Here is a 22,360-nt window from a genome sequence, read left to right on the forward strand (position 1 = left end):
AAAACATTAAACAGAACAGTTAGGAATAAATAGTATTAAAAACATAAGAAACAAGGCCCAGCATATTACTATCCCAGCTTTTCTTATATCTTCCGTACACCCTCCCTCCCATTCTTCTTTTTTGTAGCCTATCCATCAACTTTCAGGAATGCCAAATGAACCAGCTAAACTTAAATAATTTTATTATAATTTTTATTTTTTACAAAATGATAGGTAAATTACTTCCATTTGGAGCTCCAGTCGTATAGAGTTCCTGACACAAAGGTAGGAAATGACTTCCGGGGCAGTCCTAGAGCACCTGGACTAAGGAGGTTTAATGACAGGAGACATCATGAACTTATCTGGCCCATTATATGTGCTGAAGGCAGTGTGTGGATTTTGCCGCCATATTGGTCACAGGAAAACAATAGCGATCGCTATTAAAAACAATAACAAACTTGTGAGGTTTATATTTTATTAAACCACCAAGATTTGCATCTTCTGTGTTAGGAGAGAATTGGGGGAGTGAGTTATAAAGGGGGTTTGGGGAGCTTTCGAGTGGTCTGTAAAGGGGGGGGGGGGGGGGGGTTACATTCAAAATGTATTTGTCAGTGCTCCAGAGCTTGCTTTATTTGCAATGCTGTATTGTGGATTTCACTACTGTGCTATATGCCTTTATTTTTTGCTTATAATGTCAATAAAGATATTTTTGTATAAAAACAGTAGGAAACACTTATGACTGCCTGTGTGTGGGGTTTTTTCTGACAGCTTTTTTATTTATTTGAAAGCTTCCCATATGTAGATAAATCAAATGAAATTGAAAATCACTACCCCCCCCCCCCCCTCATTTACAAAGCCGTGCTAATGCCGACACAGCCCATTCACTTTGATTAGGCTGTGTCAGCATTGCCATGCAGCTTTGTAAACGGGGGTAAAACGGCATTAAAAATTATTGTAGCTGGTAGAAACAGCAATAATACTCTCTGTATTTTGTGCTAATTTTTCTATACTGCTCTATACAATACAGTAATACGTGGCCAAATCTCAGTGAGGATATCCTGTTTCCTGATGGGTTCATCTTAACGGTTGCTGTAATCTGCCTTTGGAAGCCTGGTGATGTAGAGATGGAATATGTTGAAATTAAATGAAAATAAATTAAACTCTCTTTTCATTGGGGCATATGGAATTGCATCTTCACTTCATCTCTTTTGTAGAAGTTTCCATTTTAGATACACAAACAGATTATTCTGTTTTGAGCATGTTTCAGGGACAAGTGGTTTTATAAATAAAAGTAAATATTTTGTTTCATGCATAGCTCTCATTTGTTGAAATATAACAAAATGTGCTAAAAGCTCCTAATGCAATACATTGGTTTTCTTATATGTTGGTCTTGTGATGACTTATACTGTGCCAAAATTGAAAACTCTCCATTCTAAAATGTTGTTTTGTGGCTGTACATGAGGAATAATGATATTGCATAAATAAGTGTGTGTTTTTTCTTCCTAGTTAGGCATCCAAAGGTTATATAACCCTTTCAAGAAAACCAGTTAATTTTTAACTTGTTAGTGGAGCATAACCACAAAGGCATGGTATGGTCGCATTTTCAGCTAATGAACAGGTTATTTTGAGTAAGTCTTCACTGGACCAAATGTGCTTTCCTTGTGCCATCACCACCCTTGGTAAAAATCAACACCATGTTCGTGCAAGGTGGTGCCTTAAAAAGTGGAGGATAAAGGATTTTTAAAAAAAAATTTTTTTTTACATGTATATCCTACATTATCTCAGGCAAACCTCTGGTTCAGCGTGGCTTACATTTGAAAAAAAACAGTGAGACAGAATAATAGAATTTAGTGACATGGGAGCAAGTAGACTGATGTGTCTGAAACATTTAGCAAAGTTAAGATTAGCATATATCACCACTGGGTGTTTAAAAGTCTGTCCTATAATGATGCTGAAAGTCTGTCCTATAATGATGCTGCTGCATGTTCAGAAATCATAGCCATAAGTATAGACAGTTATTCAAACATCATATGCACACACCAGAACAGGCATCCATTCTCCATACGTTACAAAAGTAAACAATAACTTCAACAGAGTACATCCAAAATTTTTATTTTTATTTCCTCTGTTCCATCTTCCAAATTCCAGACAGCAGATGTGCAGATCAGTAGGACCCAAATCAGTTCAAAACAAATACGTTCCCCACCCCCACACACACTCGTTTTTATAAACCTGCATGGTATTACCAACATAGCCCATTCAACATGAATGGGCTGTGTCAGCATTATTGTGCAGCTTTTGTAAAAGGGGGAGAAGTCAGAAACAGCACAGTTTATACCTAATTGTTCAGCCAACCCTTAGTTTTCGTCTTGGGTAAAAATCAACACCATGTGCATGCAAGGTCTGAGTAAGTAAATAAAACCATCAAAGTTTAAGCAAATGCCCCAAATATGTAATACTTGGTAGCAGTAATGAAACAATAATGGAAAACCCAATGCCTAATACTTGCATCTCAACATAACAAGAACAAATTCACAGCCATTAACACACCAAACCTGAACCTTCCTATTTCGGACACCCTAAAAAATTTTGGAGTTACCATTGATCGACACCCTAACACTCGAAAGCCGTGCGAAAAAACACAACCAAGAAGATGTTCCACTCAATGTGGAAATTAAAAAGAGGTAAGACCTTTCTTCCCAAGGAGTGTTTTTCCGTAATCTGGTACAATCAATGGTGCTATCTAGATGACTGCAATGCACTCTATGCTGGCTGTAAAGAGCAAATAATCTTCAGACAGCCCAGAACACTGCAGCTAGACTCATATTCGGGGCAAAACAAAATATGAAAGTGCCAAGCCCCTACGAGAAAAAACTACACTGGCTCCCACTCAAAAGAACGCATCACGTACAAAATTTGCTCCCCTAGTTCACAAAATCATTCATGGAGATGCACCAGCCTACAATGTCAGGCCTGATAGACTACCACCCAGGAATGCCAAAAGATCATCCCGCACATTCCTTGATCTGCACTTCCCTAACTGCAAGGTCTAAAATACAAGTAAGGACGCGGTCAAACTTCACCTACTTAAGCACACAGTTATGGAATGCACTGCCGCGCACCTTAAAAATGACCTATGAACTAACAAACCTTCCGCAAACTACTGAGACTCATCTCTTCAGCAAGGCTTACCACAAAGATCAATCAATGTGAATATACAGAAATCTCCACCACGTAGTTAGAAATGTCTTATAATATCTGCTTGTCGTACTATATCATGTCTTATCATTATCATGTTACCCAATGATTTTCTGTAACACTAAATGCCTATTTTTTCTATTATATTCCACTATCCATGATGTATTGTAACGCCACATTGAGGCCTGCAAAGAAGGTGGGAAAATGTGGGATACAAATGCAAATAAATAAATAAAACTATGTCACATAGCAGGCAGCCAACAGATATATTTTCCACGGAAAATAATTAACTTTTTATGACTTGGCAGCTAATAGTGTGCTGCTTGCATTTACATCCAAACAGACTTTAAATAGAAATAAATATATACAACAGAACTGGCACATTTATACTGACTCTAGACTTCTGCATTAAGGTTAGCGCGTCCTTCATTATTTAATACCTTCTGTATGCTAAACATATATTTTCTTAAATGTTTCCACTATTCATGGTGTATTGTAAGCCACATTGAGCCTGCAAAGAGGTGGGAAAAATGTGGGATACAAATGCAATAAATAATATAATAAATAGTAGTAATAAAAAATATCAAGTGCATTTTTATAATATGCCACTGCATTCCACAAAACAAAAGGAGCATGTTCCCACATACCATCTTTCTCTTTTGATCTAGGCACAAGAAAAAAAAGATTTTAAATGATCCCAGGTTTGAGTTTAAAAGAAACCTTTGTAATTTAAAATAAAAATTCTGAATAGTGAGTGCCTGATTTTCATAATACACTCTCCGTTGTGGTGGCCCTTTACTAGGTGAAAACATCTCTGCATGAATACAGTGCCTGCTAGGGTGTCCCTATAATCAGCCCCTCAAATGATACACTGATTATGAATTAAAAGTAATTACTATAACCAGTGGAAGGTTATTCTGTTCTGACGGTTCCTCTGTATACACCTGTATAATGCACAAGCCGCATGTTTCTATTACTGAGATTTTAATATAAAATGCTGCCAAAGCAAAGCATGCTGTAGCAGTTTGTTTTGGTGTCACTAGTATGGTGGCCTCGCAGGGTGGCCAGCTTCAACTTTATGATGTCATGCTGGCTTCTGTCATTAAACCTCCTTGACCTGGATTTAATTTTCTTGTTTTTCACTGCATTAGTGATCTTATAAGATGAATGACAGAAAAGCATTGTCCCCTAATCACTTATTGGAATAAACTATAATGTGTAAAAACAAACATTAAACACTAGTGTTCTTTTATGATGCCTCATACATAAAACATGATCCAGACCTTAGTAATCGGTGAGCTGTGCAGCAGGAAGCCTGAAAGTAGCTAGGTCGTTCAGTTCACCTTTCCTGACTTTTGTAAAGTACCTTTTACAGCTAGCACAGTTTTTCATGGAATCAGAGGTTTGACATGATGCAGTCTAATGTGTGTTTTGTGCTTTTGTACCATCCTTATATGGTACCCATTGAGTGGCTGTCTTTCATACGATATCTTTTTAATTTAGATGTATGTGATTACAAATGGACTATGCCGCTTAACCCCTCTTCTCCCACCCTAAAAAAAATAAATTCCAGTATAGTTATCAACATAGTAACATAGTAGATGATGGTCACATAAAGACCTGTACCTTCCATCCAGTCTGCCCAACAAGATAAAACTCATAGCATAAGGTGTGATGTGATACTACATACACATACTTGATCTTGATTTGCTCTTGATCAAGAATTTGTGTAGCACTTTTAAAATTCTCTGAGCACTTCTTGGCTAAAAGAGTACACCTCCCAAAAAGGATGCAGATCAAGGTGAGTTGCTTCATTACACCCACTTTATTGTGGGGTGCAATGCAGAAAGCTAATACAGATGGAAGCACACAGTGTGACATCTGCACACAATTTTCTGGTTGCAAGATGCAGAAAAGGAATTTAGCACAGAAGCTAACCATGGCAGAATCTCGAGTTAGACACCAGTACACAATCTGTGAAAATCAATGGTAATGAGACATTTAGCTGTAGGAAGAAGTTTAAGACCTATTTGTTTAGTGTGGTATTTGTGGTCTGATTTCCCTGTTCAGGTTTTTAATTGAGGAGGTGGAAATGTAGCTATTCTACCCTGATGCAGAGAACTGTGCAGAAGACTTTTTTAATATGGCACATCACAGGAACTGGAACATCAGGTCTGAGGAGGCATAGAAGGGTTTAAACTCATTTTTCAGCAGTAGCATCTATGAGGATTTTAAAGCCTATTTTTCTTTTTGCTGTAATCCTCCCAACCCCAGAGATACCTCCTAAAACAAACAAAAAAAATCCGATTGGTTTAGTAGACCTCCCCCCTCCCATACAAACTCCTGACCCGGAGATGAGCCCCTGATAACTCCTCCCTGGAAACCCCCCAGATAAATTCCCTTAGCATCTCGTGGGGTTAGGCACTGCCATTTTAGAACATGGAGGCAGATTGAGTAGGCACTGCTTTTTTTTTTTTTTTTTTTTTTTTTTTGGGGGGGGGGGGTCAGGTATACTAGATTACCAAGGAATTTGGGGGGAGAGGTCTTTTGGGAAGGGGAGATGGGGAGGGTCATCTCTGGGTTAGGAGGGGGGGGGCAGTACCCAGAAAGGATTTATTGATAGGGTTCCTTGAGGGGGATTGGAGGTAATCTCTAGGGTGGGGATCAGAGGATCCACCAGAATACCAGGGATTTCTTTTTGAGGGGAGTGACCTGAATGGAGGCAATGGGCTTGTGTGTGTATGTCGTGTATGTCCCTTCCCTGGCAGTGTGTAAGCCAGTCACCACTTATGCACGGACAGGAAGGAAGACATTTTGCTCATAGGTGCAGTAATAGCTACATTCTATCACTGCAGTGTGCACTGTTTCTGATAGTGTACAGTTTTTAACACAGTGGTAATCTGCATGCTATTTGCTTTAATTGCATTGAGGAGCCAAAATTGCGTGCTAAGATGGCTCTAACCACAGGCGTTCTACATATGCCCCCATAACGTGTTTGTGTGGGGCTGCAATTGGTGTGCTTCAAGCCTCTAATTGCTATGTATATTTGGCTGAATTTATTATGTCTTCAAATATCACAGATGTAGCAGTTGATTTCTGTGTGCTGTTTTGTTTTTTAGTATCATTGTGCAGTGCCCAGGGGTGTCATTAAACTGGCATGCTTTTCTTCCTGTTAGGTGAGATATGCTTGTATTGTGTGAGTAAGACTTTGTGAATAGTATGCTGCTGCCCTCTAACATGCAGCTTGCTTTTGCTAATATTATCTTCAGAATAATCACTGCAGCTGTAATTTTATTTATTTTGGGTGGGGCTGTAGAGTGGGGAGGGTTCTTGCTGCATCAGACAATCTGTATCAGTTGGATAAAAGGAATTGCATGCTTGGAAAAAAAGTTTAATCATAAAGTCTGTGTTTGCTGATCAGCATGCTTGCATCATAAGCTAATGTCTTGTGGGAGCGGGAGTAACCTGTGCTGCTGTTCTTTTTGAGACATGGTTCCTAGGAAAAGTGTCTTTGAACAGTATTGGGAGGAATGAGCATATTTCTGTCACCTTCTTTAAGTTCTGGGAGCAGCCCTGCCACACACAGGCATGCGAATATAAGTGTAGCAGCATAGAGGCTGGGACACATTGACACTACTTGAAGCAAATCCTTTAAGTATTGTTGAGCTTTGCCTTATGGTTCATTTTCTTAAGTTAAGAGTAAAAGTCAGATGTGAGTATTCTGCGGTAAGTACCTTTCTGATTGACCTCAGTTGGCTAAGTGAAAAAAACATACTTGACATGTGAAAATAGAGCGGATCAGTATCTATTGTGTTTAGCATGTGATAATACCATTAATATAGTGGTGGTAATAAATGTCATTTCATAAGATGAGAACTGTGCTAAGTAATATACAATTTGCACTAGCAAAAGACTAGATTACTAGACAGGAGAGCTACAGTAATGCCAATGCCTTGGTTTCAGCAGGCCATACATCATAGAGAGATAATTACACATGAAATACAGCACAACTGTGCAGTGCAGAATTTGCACAGAATTACCATCCTATGCAGATTTCTTCACAGGACCAAATAGACAGTGATGACTGGCACCATTGACCCTCCCCCCCCCCCCCCCCCCCCCCCAGCAGTACACATATGCCTGCATCTCTTTTACTTTCCTACCTCCCCCCAGACATCCCTCCCCTCTCTCTCCTGCACTTGTCAGAAAAGAGGAAAGTGGCTGCATGCTATTCTTCATGGAACAGGATCAACAGTAGTTTGGTGCTACTGCTCAATAAAACGTTCAAAAAATTATTGATGGGAGAAATGAAAATGCAGAGTAGGGCATTGCATGCAAAGGCTATAAGGCACAGTTTCCCAAACTATGGATCAGGACATCAAATGGGGTCTCAAAACCAGTTCTTGGAGGTGGGCTCAATTTGTTCATCATTCTGTACCTCAAGTGATTACACAATTTTATTTGGCTACAATCATGGGGTTAATGCCCCAAATAGATTAGGAAGCTCTGCTGTGAGAGAATCCATGGGCTGGCTGACTCAGACAGCCTTTGGTTGGGCAGCAATACGGAGAACAGGTGCTGAAGGCTTTGTGGAAGTCATCAGGTTGACAGTGCTGCTGGCTTCTACTGCCCCATATATGATGGAAGGATGATTTCCTCTGTGAACGATGGGCTATGATAGCTCTCCAGGGCCAGTTCTCAGTATGGTATTGCGAGAACTGAGCTGCCTCCTGATGTAGTCTGGTCAGCTGGAGCTAGGCCAATTTTGGCAGAAATAGCAGCCCTTTGGGGGGGGGGGGGCAGCTTCTGCTTTAAGGAGCAGCAGGAGAGCTTCCCTCATTAGAGGTAGAGCCCCGGGGGCCCTTCACTGAATTTGAGGCGGCTTAGAAGAGGGTTTGTACCCCACCTGTATCTATGCTGGAGGAGATTTGGGATAAGGAGGACCACAATTTCCCCTAGGTGAAGCTTTCACCAGAAGAAGATAGTACTGAAAGTGAGGTTGTTCCGATAGAAAGAGCTAGCCACTTCCTTAGACAGATGATCTCACCTGTTCACACTTTAACTGAATTTCAAATCATGGATGGCAATCCAATCTTGAAAGTCTGTGGAAGCCTTCACAAGTCTTTCACAGATGTTTAGTAGAATGGCAAATGCCAGAAATGTCTTTCAAGGCATAAGATTGATGGGACCGCTGTACTTTTTCTCAAGAAGATCTGGACAGGTGGGCACGCTGATGGCAGTGACAGCGACCACCATAGCCTCTGTAGAGGGAGATGTGATCTGAAGGATTCTCAATACAGGAAGATGGAGTTGTTCAGCACTTGGGGTACAGGTGGTGTCCTATGGGCGCTATGTGGCCCAGCAGTTGGAGGAAACAACAAGGCAAAATGTTCCACCAAATCCAGCATGGAGGATAAAAGCAAAAGGCAGATGTAATAAGACAATACAGTCTTTATTTAAATCTAAAGGCTCCCAGAGATTTGCACATCCATGCCCGACATGGCCATGTTTCATCTAGAAAGGGACTGCATCAGGGTCCTAAATTAATGCTCCTTCCTCTTGCTGTGTTTGTATATTTCAAGGCGAAACATGGCCATGTTAGGCACGGATGTGTAAATCTCTGGAAACCTTTGGATTTTAATAAGAGTTTATCTTCTTATTACGTCGTCCTTTGCTTTTATCCTCCATTATGGGCCCAAACAGTTGCCATCTTCTCCAGATGTAGCTCAGTTGAAGTGGGTGCAACCCTTATAGCTTATGTCTTTTATATTTGATCTGCATCTGCATGTCAGTGGCCTAATATTTCCTGCAGGTGGCTGTGCCTGTGGCACTGATTGGTGGGTTCAGCCTCCAAGTCTTGTTTGAGCAAGCTCCCCTTTTGAAAGTGCTTGCTGCTCAAGGATGATTTGGAAAAATCAGTAAGGACCTAGAGAAGGCCAGACCTCGAAGTTCCTAGAAGACAAGATGAAATAAACAGTTAGAGGATGCGGGGAGCAGGTTCTGAGTTAAGGATTGGGGGCCGATACGCTTGGGCAGGGAAATTTGGCTGTCTCTTTGGTGAGAGGGAGAGAATAGGCAGCTCTTTTATGGATAAACCTAATGTGTTTATCAACTAAAATGAATCTTGGAGTAAGGAGACAGAAGCATTGTACTGTCTCTGCCGCTAAAGGGCCCTGCTAAGGAGTCATCAGACCTGCACTGGAAACTCGCAAAACCCATTTAGATGCCTTTATGGTTCCCATTGTAGATCTTCTTGATAGAAATGTTGTAGAAATCACGTTTAGGTGGTTAATTCGGCTTGAAGCCCTGAAGGCTATGCCTGTACAGGAGCAGGGTCAAGGGTGCTGCTCATCTACTGTATGGTTCCAAACAAAAAGAATTTCTGTCCCATTATGCCTCTGGTTAGAATCCCATGCTTTCATGTAAAGATGTTAGTTGGTGATCTTATTGGTCAGACTGTGGGGTTTCTGACCTCACTGGACCTGGTTGAAACTACTTTTATATTACGATTGGGATGCTCGCAAGCACTTCTTGCATATCTGTGTATTGGGCAGCCATTTTCAGCTCAGGGCTCTACCCTTTGGACTAGTAAGGGGTTCTCAACCCAGACACACCCAGCCAGTCAGATTTCCCAGTTACCCACAGTAAATATGCATTTCTGTGTACTGGGCAGCCATTTTCAGCTTGGGGCTCTACCTTTAGACTAGTATAGGAGTTCTCAACCCAGTCCTTGGGACACACCCAGCCAGTCAGATTTTTTAAGATATCCACAATGAATGTGTATGAGACAAATTTGCATACAGTGGAGGCAGTGCATGCAAATTTATCTCATGCATGTTCGTTGCGGATATCTGAAAACCAGATTGACTTGATGTGTCCTGAGAACTGGGCTGAGAAACCCAGTTCTAGTGACAGCTCCCAAAACCTTTCCAAGGTCATAGAGTTGGTGGCTGCTTATCCTCCACATGGAAGGGATCCAGGTTCATTTGTACTTGGATGATTAACTGATTTCATGCCCAACTCAGTGGAAAGCTTCCTGTGTGGTCAGGGTAGCCGAAGCTGTTGGAATCTACCCTTCGGAGAAACTAGAGTATCTCTGTTCTGCTTTGATACCAGAGTGGACATATTTTTTGTTTTTAACCCAGGAAATGATGAACAAGCTTTAGGCTTAGAAGAGAGAAATTTGCATTTCTGAGGTGGTAGTATGGGTGAGGGCTCACAGGAGATCATGTCTTTGCTCCTTGTTTCAGTCAGGGGTGTAGCAAGTCAACAGATTTTGGGTGGGCTTAGGCAAGAAGTGGGTGAGCACCAAGTGTTCTCTCCCCTCTCCCCCCTCTCCACCAAAAAATATATCTCAGCTGGCGAGAAAACGCTTCTTTCCACCTTGACAGTCTGCAGCAGGCATGTGTTGAAGACTGAGCATGCGCCAGGTGACATTATCAAGGAGAGTAGCGTTTTTCATCACCATCAGGGGCGGTCTTCAGCTGGTGGAGCTGGGGATCCCCACCAGCTACCACTAAACGTGTGTTACTGTTGGGTGGGCCGAGGCCCCACCTGTGGCTACGCCACTGGTTTCAGTGGTCTTCAAAATCCCAGTGGTCTTCTTCTCATTCTCAAGAAGCGGCTGGACTAGTTGGACTCCGTCCTCTTGTCTTGTAAATGATTGAATGGTGGTTACTGATGTGAGTCTAGGGGCCCATGCCTAGAACAGGCCATACAGTGATAATGGTCTGACCTAGAGACAACATGGTCTATTGCCTGGAAGAAAGGGCCAACCACTGGTTCAGGGGAAAGTTGTTTGAATGATATCTGACACTGCAACCACAGTAGCATATGTCAACAAACAGGGAGGAATCAAGAGATAACTGAGCTCGCAGCTGAGTGGCGCTGCACATTGTTGGAGTGGAGAATACTCGGATGGACTTTTTCAGCATACAGTCTCTGGATCTAGGGAAGTGGGAGCTGAAATCCACAACCTTTCAGCTGCTAGCGAATTGCTGGAGCCCTCCATGCTTCGATTAATGTCAGCTTGGTGAAATGTGAAGTGCTGTCCTTTCAGCTATAGAATATAGATAGGAGTGGAGGGGATAGACGTGCCAGTACAGCCCTGGCCCAGGTTGGGGTCCCTGTGTTCTTCGCTGTAGCCTCTGAATGGCCACATTCTTCCAAATGTTGTGAGGCACCCCTTTCTAGTCCTGGTGGCTCCAGGGTGGTCTTGTCAACTCTGGTACGTGAATGATTTGTTTGTTAGTGGACTCTCTGGTGCCTTTACCAAGGGGTTCAGGCCTTCTGTGGCAGGGTCCAATTGTGATGGAATATCCAGAGCCTTTCTGCTCTTGAGAGGCAGTGTTTTGAAGTGCAGGGGTTACTTGTCATCATTCATAGCTACCCTGCTGAATGCCTGCAGAAGTTCTACTTCCTTGGTGTATGTCAGAGTCTAGTGGGTGCTTCAGCACTGGTCCGTGGAGCGGGGTTTGTTGCCCTGGTGTGCAGAGAGATCCTCCATCATAGCGTTTCTGCAAGGGGGATTGAATCAAGATTTGATTCTTAACTCTCTCAAAGTTTAAATAGTGGTCATTTCCTTCTTCAGAGGTAAGATTAAGGGTGTTAGTGATACAGGCATAAGTACATAAGTAATGCCATACTGGGAAAGACCAAGGGTCCATCGAGCCCAGCATCCTGTCCACGACAGCGGCCAATCCAGGCCAAGGGCACCTGGCAAGCTTCCCAAACGTACAAACATTCTATACATGTTATTCCTGGAATTTTGGATTTTCCAAGTCCGTTTAGTAGCGGTTTATGGACTTGTCCTTAGGAAACCGTCCCACCCCTTTTTAAACTCTGCTAAGCTAACCGCCTTCACCACTTTCTCCGGCAACGAATTCCAGAGTTTAATTACACGTTGGGTGAAGAAAAATTTTCTCCGATTTGTTTAAATTTACTACACTGTAGTTTCATCGCATGCCCCCTAGTTCCTAGTATTTTTGGAAAGCGTGAACAGAAGCTTCACATCCACCTGTTCCACTCCACTCATTATTTTATATACCTCTATCATGTCTCCCCTCAGCCGTCTCTTCTCCAAGCTGTATAGCCCTAGCCTCCTTAGTCTTTCTTCATAGGGAAGTTTGTCCCATCCCGCTATCATTTTAGTCGCCCTTCGCTGCACCTTTTCCAATCTACTATATCTTTCTTGAGATGCGGCGACCAGATTGAACACAATACTCAAGGTGCGGTCGCACAATGGAGCGATACAAACGGCATTATACATCCTCACACCTGTTTTCCATACCTTTCCTAATATACCCAACATTCTATTCGCTTTCTTAGCCGCAGCAGCACACTGAGCAGAAGGTTTCAGTGTGTTATCGACGACGACACCCAGATCCCTTTCTTGGTCCGTAACTCCTAACGTGGAACCTTGCATGACGTAGCTATAATTCGGTTCTTTTTTCCCACATGCATCACCTTGCACTTGCTCACATTAAACATCATCTGCCAATTTAGCCGCCCAGTCTCCCAGTCTCGGAAGGTTCTCTTGTAATTTTTCACAATCCTGTCGTGATTTAACGACTTTGAATAACTTTGTGTCATCAGCAAATTATTACCTCGCTAGTTACTCCATCTCTAAATCATTTATAAATATACTAAAAAGCAGCGGTCCCTAGCACGGACCCCTGAGGAACCCCACTAACTACCCTTCTCCATTGTGAATACTGCCCATTTAACCCCACTCTCTGTTTCCTATCCTTCAACCAGTTTTTAATCCACAATAGGACATTTCCTCCTATCCCATGACCCTCCAATTTCCCTCTGTAGCCTTTCATGAGGTACCTTGTCAAACGCCTTTTGAAAATCCAGATACACAATATCAACGACTCCCCTTTGTCCACATGTTTGTTCACTCCTTCAAAGAATTGAAGTAAATTGGTCAGGCAAGATTTCCCCACACAAAAGCCATGCTGACTTGGTCTCAGTAATCCATGTCCTTGGATGTGCTCTGTAATTTGTTTTTAATAATAGCCTCTACCATTTTCCCAGGCACCGACGTCAGACTCACCGGTCTATAATTTCCCGGATCTCCCCTGGAGCCTTTTTTAAAATATGGGCGTTACATTGGCCACCCTCTAATCTTCCGGTACCAAGCTCGATTTTTAAGGATAAGTTGCATATCCCTAGCAGGAGCTCCGCAGCTCGTTTTTCAGGTTCTATCAGTACTCTAGGATGAATACCATCCGGTCCAGGGAGATTTGCTACTCTTCAGTTTGCCGAACTGCCCCATTACGTCCTCAGGTTTACCGTGAAGTCAGTAAGTTTCTCAGACTCGTCCGCTTGAAATACCATTTCCGACACCGGTAACCCACCCAAATCTTCCTCGGTGAAGACCGAAGCAAGAATTCATTCAGTCTCTCCGCTACGTCTTTGTCTTCCTTGATCGCCCCTTTTACCCCGCGGTCATCCAGCGGCCCAACCGATTCTTTTGCCGGCTTCCTGCTTTTAATATACCGAAAAAAAATTTGTTACTATGTTTTTTTGCCTCTAATGCTATCTTTTTTTAATACTCCCTCTTGGCCTTCTTAATCTGCGCCTTGCATTTGCTTTGACACTCCTTATGCTTGCAAGGAGTTGAGTATATTTGCCACTGTGAGCATGGTATCTCGATACGATCTTGATTTGCTTCTCAACAATTAACTAAACCTCCCTTTAATCCATTAGGACAAGTCTCTCTAAAAGCATTAAAAGCCATTTTTTTCATAGCTCTGCTCTGTCAGATGTCTTGTGCTTGCAGGCCCTTTCATTCAGGGATCCGTATGTATCCTTTGTTCCTAATTTGATGTTGACTTTCTTGGCTAAGATGACTCGTATGGTTTCTCTCCAGTGGTTTGGAAGACTGTAGAATCTTCACACATGCTCTGTAAGCTGCATGTCTGCAGAGAATGCTCTTACGTTATCTGGAAGGTGATGAACCCCTTCTGTTAAATCCAATAGGCTCTTGTTTTCATTGGCCACACAATGGGAGGCAGCTTCCTTGTACTTCTGCGTTAAGGCAGTGAATAGAAGGCAGCATTTATTCCTAACTAGGTGATACCAGAAGGGTTTAGAGCTCATTCAGCTAGATCCAAGTGACGCCCTGGGCAGAGACCAGGTCAGTATCGCCATAAGATATTTGCAGGTTGGCAACATCATGTCATTGCTGAATTCCTTTGTGTAGGCACTAGAAGATAATGTTTGGGATGAGAGTGATGTTCTTTTGGTAACAGCCGTTAGAGAGAGCCTGGTCTTTCTCCAACCTTGGGTATTTCTTATGTTACTGAATCTGCAGAGGGCTTCCCATAGAGAGTTCTGATCATTATATATATATACTAGCCGTTAAGACCGTTTAAACGGGCGATTTTTTTTTAATTTCACCTCCATGTGTAGCAAGTCTGCTCTGTCCCCTGTCCTCCCCCATGTCAGCAACCCTCCTCTGTCCTCTTCCCTCACCCCCATGTCACAGCACAGTCCTCTGTTCCCTGCCCTCCCAAAGAGACAGTGAGTCGTGAGAGTGAGCAGCTAGTGTGTGTGTGCTTGGGTGTGTGTGTGGTGTGTGTGTGAGTGAGTGGAATGAGAGAGAGTGTGGAGGAGTGAGAGAGAGTGCTTGTGAGCTGTTAGTACTCCCTGTTTCAGTGGAGGTTCAGTGTCTCCTTGTAGTCAGTTGTTGGAGCTGTGTGTCAATGGAGGTTCAGTGTCTCCTTGTAGTCAGTTGTTGGAGCTGTGTGTCAGTGGAGGTTCAGTGTCTCCTTGTAGTCAGTTGTTGGAGCTGTGTGGCAGTGGAGGTTCAGTGTCTCCTTTTAGGTAGTTTGTTAGAGCAGTTTGAAAACGCAGGCTCATTTTTCAGTCGTGTGCCGGTCCTCCCTCCCCCCTTCCCCCCTCCCCGCATACATGTTGTTGTTCCGCCCCTTCTGCTGACTCCTGCTGTTCAGTGAGCCAAAGGGGCGGGACAGCTATGTCTTTGCTTTCATGCTGCAAAGCAGGACTTGTGTGTGTGTGTGTGCTGTGAGTGAATGTACCTGTTTACCTTTTTCTGTTGGCCCCAGAATGTTTTTTGATCCCTGCTTGTTTCTGCTGCGGGTTTTTTTTAGTTGCCTCGGCCACTCGTCGTTCCTGCTGTGCCCTTGTACATGGTGGTTTCTCTTCTCCATCCTCCCTCCCCCATTGATGTCCACGCCCCCTCCTTCCCTCCCTATTGGCTGCATTACGTCCTTCAATTTCCACGCCCCCCTCCCCTTCAATATTGCTGCTTTAGGTCCTCCTCCGATTTCCACGCCCCCTCCCCTCCCTATTGGCTGCATTACGTCCTCCTCCGATTTCCACGCCCCCTCCCTATTGGCTGCATACATCTTCCTCCGTGTTCCACTCCCCCTCCCCTCCCTATTGGCTGCATTACGTCCTCCTCCAATTTCCACGCCCCCTCCTTCCTCCCTATTGGCTGCATTACGTCCTCCTCGTTTTCCACGCCCCCTCCCCTCCCTATTGGCTGCATTACGTCCTCTTCCGTTTTCCACGCCCCCTCCGCTCCCTATTGGCTGCATTATGTCCTCCGATTTCCACGCCCCCTCTCCCCTCCCTATTGGCTGCATTACGTCCTCCTCCAATTTCCACGCCCCCTCCTTCCCTCCCTATTGGCTGCATTACGTCCTCTTCCGTTTTCCACGCCCCTCCCTCCCTGTTGGCTGCATTATGTCCTCCTCCAATTTCCACGCCCCCTCCTTCCCTCCCTATTTGGCTGCATTACATCCTCCATTTTCCACGCCCCCTCCCCTCCCTATTGGCTGCATTATGTCCTCCTCGATTTCCACGCCCCCTCCTTCCCTCCCTATGGCTGCATTACATCCTCCATTTTCCACGCCCCCTCCCTCCCTATTGGCTGCATTATGTCCTCCTCCGATTTCCACGCCCCCCTCCTTCCCTCCCTATTGGCTGCATTACGTCCTCTTCCGTTTTCCACGCCCCTCCCCTCCCTATGGCTGCATTATGGTCCTCCTCCAATTTCCACGCCCCCTCCTAACCTCCCTATTGGCTGCATTACGTTCGGTACAGGAGCTGCTGGTGAGGCGGGGTTTGGAGTGTTGCTCCTTGAATGTTCGGTCTCTACTGCGCATTTGCGGTGAGTACGGTCCACTCGCAATTTATATGTTTGATTTTTTGTTGAGTAAATGTTTGCTTTGGCATACTGACAAGTTCCAGGCTGCAGCAGTTTTTACAGCAGTGATTTCACTGGAAGAGTTCAGCTTCTCTGTTCTAGCAGGAATCAAGGGAAAGGAAATTATCAGGTAAGATCAGACTTCACCAGCTTTTTACTATCTAATCATGTCACAGGCAAACGCGCAAGGAAAAAAGTATCGTGTCTTGTTTTAAATTAAAAGGGATTTACTACAGCACAAAGCAAAAAGATCAGTTGTTGCTTCTGTGACCCTTCCTGGGAATTTAGCATTTTAGATCTAGACCAAAGGTCTTTTTTTCTGGCTTCTAGCTTGTCCTGTTTGGATTGCCAACAAAGCTTACATTAGAACGTGAGAAATCTTCTGGGATATGATACACAATTTCTGCCCTCAGTAAGATGGGAGGGTTTGGAGTTTATATCCAGTAAGTGTTGTATAATGAGTGGTCTTTGGCATATCGTGTATCTAAATATATTCACAAAAGTTCAGTGGGTTCTTCCTTACTACCTATGTGTGTTCAGGTTCTTTTGCTCTATAAATGTATCCCACTGTTGACCTTTACTTACACTTTATTACAGTGTGTTCTCTCTAGCCACAATGATATGGTTCTTCACTCAACGCATAGTTAAACTCTGGAATTCGCTGCCGGAAAAGGTGGTTAAGGCGGTTAACTTAGTGGACTTCAAAAAGGGTTGGACGACTTCCTGGTGGAAAAAGCCATAGAATGTTATTGAATGGACGAGGGAATAATACAGTATTTCTAGGATGGGCGGGACAAATTGCTTGTTCTTTTGGCCACTGTTGGTGACAGGGTGCTGGGCTTGATGGACCCTTGGTCTGTCCCAGCATGGCGATACTTATGTACTTGGAAAACTTCATGACACCGAACCGTTGCCCCTGTGGGAAAATAGGAGTTTGGTTCTAGGTTTACCTATTTCTAAAAAAAAAACTGTGGATAGCAAATAATAGAGACTGGGATTAGGGGTTAGGTTCCTGCTCTAGAAAACCATATTGGACTGGAAGCTTGCAACTCCCTGGACACTTGGTGGCCATTCCCAGAAGCAAGTGCCAAAACAAGAAAAGTGAAAGCAAAGAAGGCTGTTTTGAAACACGCAAATAGTGGTCTCAAAGCACGTTGCCGTGGATAAAGTCACAAAGACCAAACGCGCGAATATAGAGAACGCATTGTAAATGGATCTGTAATACACAATAACAGAAGTGCCTCGTTGTAGTATTAACATTTAGCTAGAGTTGCATTATATTATATGTACATATAATTTCCATAAGGATGGTGACCCATGAATACAGCATGGTGTCACATCATAGAATGTTTTATGTTTTTTTATGTTTTGTTAATTTATAGCCTTCCTTTATCCAAGGCGGATTACAACCATAGTCATGTTTTGACTAATTTGAACATTAAGCTCTCTACGCTGGACATAGTAAAGGAGGGGAGCTTAAACTAGACTAACATCTGGTTAAGATTGCAATATAAGTACAAGCTTTGGGTCTCTTTTACTAAGCTTAGTGCTCGCTAAATGTGTGTTCTATTGTATGCCTATGGGCCACGTGGCACTTAGCGCATACCAATGTCAGTTAGTGCATGCTAAGCTTTAGTAAAAAAAAAAAAAAAACCCTTTTGTTCCAGTAGTATGTAATGTTGCCCAGCCTCTCGAGGACAAGCAGGCTGTTGTATTCTCACAGATGAGTGACATCATCCAATGGAGCTTGGTACAGATGCCAGCTAGTGATAATACTTAGAACTTTCTAGCAACGTACCACTGTGCATGCACTGGTGCCTTCCTACGCGAACTTGGGTCTCCGAGTCTTTGTTTTTCCGCGGAGCAGGGAGAACGCTTCTTTGTGTTCTCAGGTGTACGTTTTTCTCTTTTGCAATGCCTTCCCATGTGGATATTTTTCCATTTTTACAACTTTTAATTTTTTCTTCAGTGTATTTTATTTCCTTTAACTTTTTAGTAGTTTTCAGCACTTCAAGTTTCATTTCTTTTTCATGAGTGCCAGGCCCATTAGGTCTGAGCACTGACATCTTGAACACTGTCTCTTTTCAGCTCACAATTGAGTTTAATTTGGCCACAGTTCTTTTTTCATTGTTCCATAAGATCCCCAGTGGCTTCAAAAGGTGTATCCAATGAAATTGTGTGGTTTCTATGATGGACTTGCGCTCTTGGTGCATTGGGTACCTTGGACCTGACCATGAACCTAGCTCCTCTCTGTTTTAAAAATGCAGTTGAGGACACAGAGGATGTGGCAGGTCCGAGAAGAGAGACATTTTGGCTCCTAGAAGCTGGTACATCTCAGGAGAAAGCCCGAGAAGTATAAGCATCGGTCCTTATCAGTGCACTGTGCCAGGAGCACCTGTGAAGCACCGGCATCAGAAGGAGCGCACCCCTTCTTTGGAAGAGGTGCCGGTGGAGAATTCTCTTGGCAGTCGGGTTCCTGCTACTGGTTCAGCACCGACACTTCTCAGGCAGCCTCAGTCGCGGCTTCCCTGCCTTTGCCAATGCCTTCCTTTGATTGGTTCCGAGGCATGCTCAGAGAGGAACCGACGCAGATGCTGCAGCTTCAAATCCGCTCAGGCATCGAAGGTGCATCAGCTGTGGATGAGCCCCAGAATCTTCCTGATGTTCCATCTATGCCTCCACAGAGATCCTCGACGTTGGCACCCTCAAAGGGTTCTAGCGTTGACGTCAACATGTACAGTACCACTCTTGATGTCGGGAGGAAGCTTCCCCAGAGTCGGCGTAGGGCTGTACCATGGCCAGGATTCCACTCAACTGAGGCAGGCACAGACTCACTTCAATTCGGTTTGAGTATGGTGAGGAGTATGAATGAGATGGTTCATGGAACTTAGAAGAGAACCCTCATTACTTCTCAGAGGAGTCGTCTTTAATCCCTCCCCTCCTCAAGAGAGACGGAAATCTCCACTGAGGGTCTTATAAGGCAGTTGCATCTTCTATCCTATTTGTTAGAAATGGAGGAAGAACCCAGGGCGGAGATGTTAACTGTCCTGGACTGTGTCTCCTCCTAAGGAATGGGTCACAGTACCATGGTAACCTATCCTTAAGGATGTACTGATGAGGAACTGGAATCTCTCCTCTCAGTGCAGGCCACACGTAAGAAGAATGGATACGCATATCGTATCCAGAAGGCTCACAGATTCTAGTGCAGAGGGTATCAACCTAGTCCTTGGGACACATCCAGGCTAGTCGGGGTTTTCAGGAATATCCCCACTGAATTTAATGTGTGCTCCAAGGATGGGTTGAAAACCTCTGTTCTAGTGGGCCCAACTGCCTCACCACTCTCTGGCATCAAAATGTGCCCTAAAATGAGGTAGGAGCTCCAGAAGTCCTGCTTCAGGCACCACCCCTTCCCCCTAGTTAGAGTGGCTCGGACACTAGACTTGTTAGGAGGAAAGCTTTTCAGGGCACAATGCTCATTGCCCTCATCCTGTCCTACCAGCTCTACACCAACCTTTACTTAGTCTTTGGCCCACAGTATACTCAGTCTTGCAGATTCTCTCCCAAAGGATCAGGCCTCGGAGCTTCGCCAGTTGGCCAGTAAGCAGCTGGAGTGCAAAAAATATCTGGCCAAGGATGCCTACGACTCTTTTGACATAGCAATCCAGTCTGCGTGTGTCTGACCTGTAACCAGTGGTTCAGGAGAGGTTGGCAGATGTTCCATGCTGTGACAATTTGTTTGGAGATACGGTGGTAGAGGTCGCTGACCTCATTAAGAAACATACAGATACCCTCCAGCTGCATGTACTTCCTCACGGAGGTTTTCCAGTGGGCCTAGGTGGTGGCCCTACTACTCTTAAAGGTGTAGGTTTTCTGCCACCTTCCCTCTTTGCCCAGACCCCTCAAGCCCAGCGTTATGGCCTTGCCAGTCACACCCACAGAAGCCCCAGCTGGCTCCCCAGTCAAAGCAAGGGACAAACTTTAGACTGGCTCCAGGAGAGCAAAGCAACACTCAGAGTAACTGTCCCAGACGGGCTTTACCGGTAAAGGGGGGGGGGGGAGCTGAATTTTAGTATTACAGGTGGTTCTTTGTAAACTCTGACTAGTGGGTTCTTCAAATAGTCCATCTTGGTTATGCCCTCCATTGGTGCCAAAGGCCACCAAGAGCATTCTTCAGCTTTCGGCACAAACAGGCATTTACATAGGAAAATCTCTCTGTCCTTCTAGAGACCAATGTGGTTGAACCCATACCACCAGGGAAGAAGGAAAGGTATTCTATTCCAGGTACTTCCTTGTGCCCAAAAAGACAAGAGGTTTTTTGTCCCATCCTAGACCTAAGGGCCCTGAGAAATTCCTGGTTAAAGAAAAGTTCAGAATGATTTCCCTGGGCACCCTTCTCCCCATGATTCAGGGAAACGATTGGCTGTGCTCTCTGGACTTAAGGGATGCCTATACCCATATTTCAATACTTCCCAGTCACAGGAAGATTCTGCATAGGGAACACCACTACCAGTACTATGTTCTTCAATTTAGCCTAGAGTCAATTCTCAGGGTATTCGCCAATTTTCTAGTGGTAGTTGGTGTATTTGCAGAGACAAGGGAAACACTTATACTCCAGCCTGAACTATTGGCTGGTCAAGAGCACATTGCAGGAGGGGAGCATCAGAGTCAATGCACCTAACTATTCAGGTGTTTGAGCTACTAGAATTGGTCATAAACTACCCCACGTCCCACCTGCTCCCGATCTAGTAATTGGAGTACATAGGAGTCCTGCTCAATACATTGCAGGCTCGGGCTTCCACAGGTGAGAACGGAGACCTTATCAGCACTCACCTCATAAGTTCCCATGGCACTCTCCACTTGAGAGAAGCCCGTGGACCAGTGGTCTCAGGCAACCGGGAATGTAGCAGATGTCATCCAGAGTTGACTCACGCCCTTCGCTGGTGGACAGTTTGGACGAATTTAATTGTGGGAATACCATTCTAAATTTCACCAGCTCAGAAGGTGTTCACAACGGATGCATCCAACCAGGGATAGGGGAGCTCATCAAGCTGAGGGCCATTTGGAACTCTCTAAAGGCTTTCAGAGATCAGCTACAGAATCAAATCATACTCATTCAAACAGACAACCATGTTGCAATGTTTTATGTAAACAAGCAGGGGGATACAAGATCCTACCCTTTGTGTCAGGAAGCAGTGGGAATGTGGCAGTGGGCCCTCCTTCACGGAATGGTCCTCCAAGCCACATACTTACCAGGAAAAGACAATCATCTGGTGGACACACCAAGCAGGGTTTTGCAGCCGCATGACTGATCTCTGAACGTGGGCATAGCCCACAAGATCTTCCGAGAGTGGGGTACCCCCTTCAGTGGATCTCTTGCCATTCATCTCAAAAACAAAGTCCCTCAATTCTGTTCCAAGCTTAGGTCACATGGCAGACTAGAGTCAGATACCTTCCTCCTACACTGGGTAGAGGGACTTCTGTATGAGTATCCTCCAATACCTCTCATAGAGAAGACTTTACTGAAACTCAAGCAAGACCAGGGAGCCCTGATCCTAATCGTTCCTTACTGGCCGAGGCAGATCTGGATTACTCTTCTGGAGTTGTCCCCCAAAGATCTGTGGAGACTGGAATATTTTCCAACCCTCATCATGCAGAACTAGGGATCCCTTCTACTTTCCACCCTCCAATCCCTGACCCTCACGGCTTGGATGCTGAGAACATAGAATTTGGATCCTTGGGTTTGCCAGAGAGCATCTCCTGCATCTTGCTGGCTTCCAGGAAAGACTACACTAAGTGGTGTTACTCATTTAAGTGGAAGAAAGTTTGTTGTCTGGTGTGAGGGCAAGGCCTTAGATCCCCTCACCTGTCATACACCAGAACTGCTTGATTACCTTCTACACCTCTCTGATTCTGATTTAATAACCAGCTCTTAAGGTTTCGTCTAAGTGCTATTAGTGCTTATCACCTTGTAGAGAAGGTAAGCCCATCTCTGTAGTCTCTAGT

At 44.2% G+C, this 22,360-nt stretch overlaps 1 protein-coding gene and 1 long non-coding RNA gene across 3 annotated transcripts in view; one reads left to right on the forward strand and one right to left on the reverse strand.

Annotated features, from left to right (window-relative positions):
• The window catches only part of GPATCH8 (G-patch domain containing 8), a 196,392-nt gene that overhangs the window by 82,632 nt on the left and 91,400 nt on the right, over positions 1–22,360 (forward strand). Inside the window, exon 4 of one of the 2 annotated variants that reach the window (XM_030220368.1) lies at positions 6,297–6,353. The exons of the other annotated variant lie outside the window; for it this stretch is intronic. Coding sequence (XP_030076228.1) covers positions 6,335–6,353 — 19 coding nt within the window. The 5' untranslated portion in view covers positions 6,297–6,334. The remainder of the gene's footprint in view (positions 1–6,296; positions 6,354–22,360) is intronic. 2 annotated transcript variants of the gene reach the window in all.
• On the reverse strand, positions 9,514–22,106 carry LOC115481317. Its single transcript, XR_003943948.1, has 3 exons — positions 22,031–22,106; positions 20,968–20,973; positions 9,514–9,524 (listed from the first exon to the last, which is right to left on the reverse strand). It is a non-coding gene; the product is annotated as an uncharacterized LOC115481317 (long non-coding RNA).

This window comes from Microcaecilia unicolor, chromosome 12, assembly GCF_901765095.1.
Source record: "Microcaecilia unicolor chromosome 12, aMicUni1.1, whole genome shotgun sequence".
Taxonomy (NCBI): Eukaryota; Metazoa; Chordata; class Amphibia; order Gymnophiona; family Siphonopidae; genus Microcaecilia; species Microcaecilia unicolor.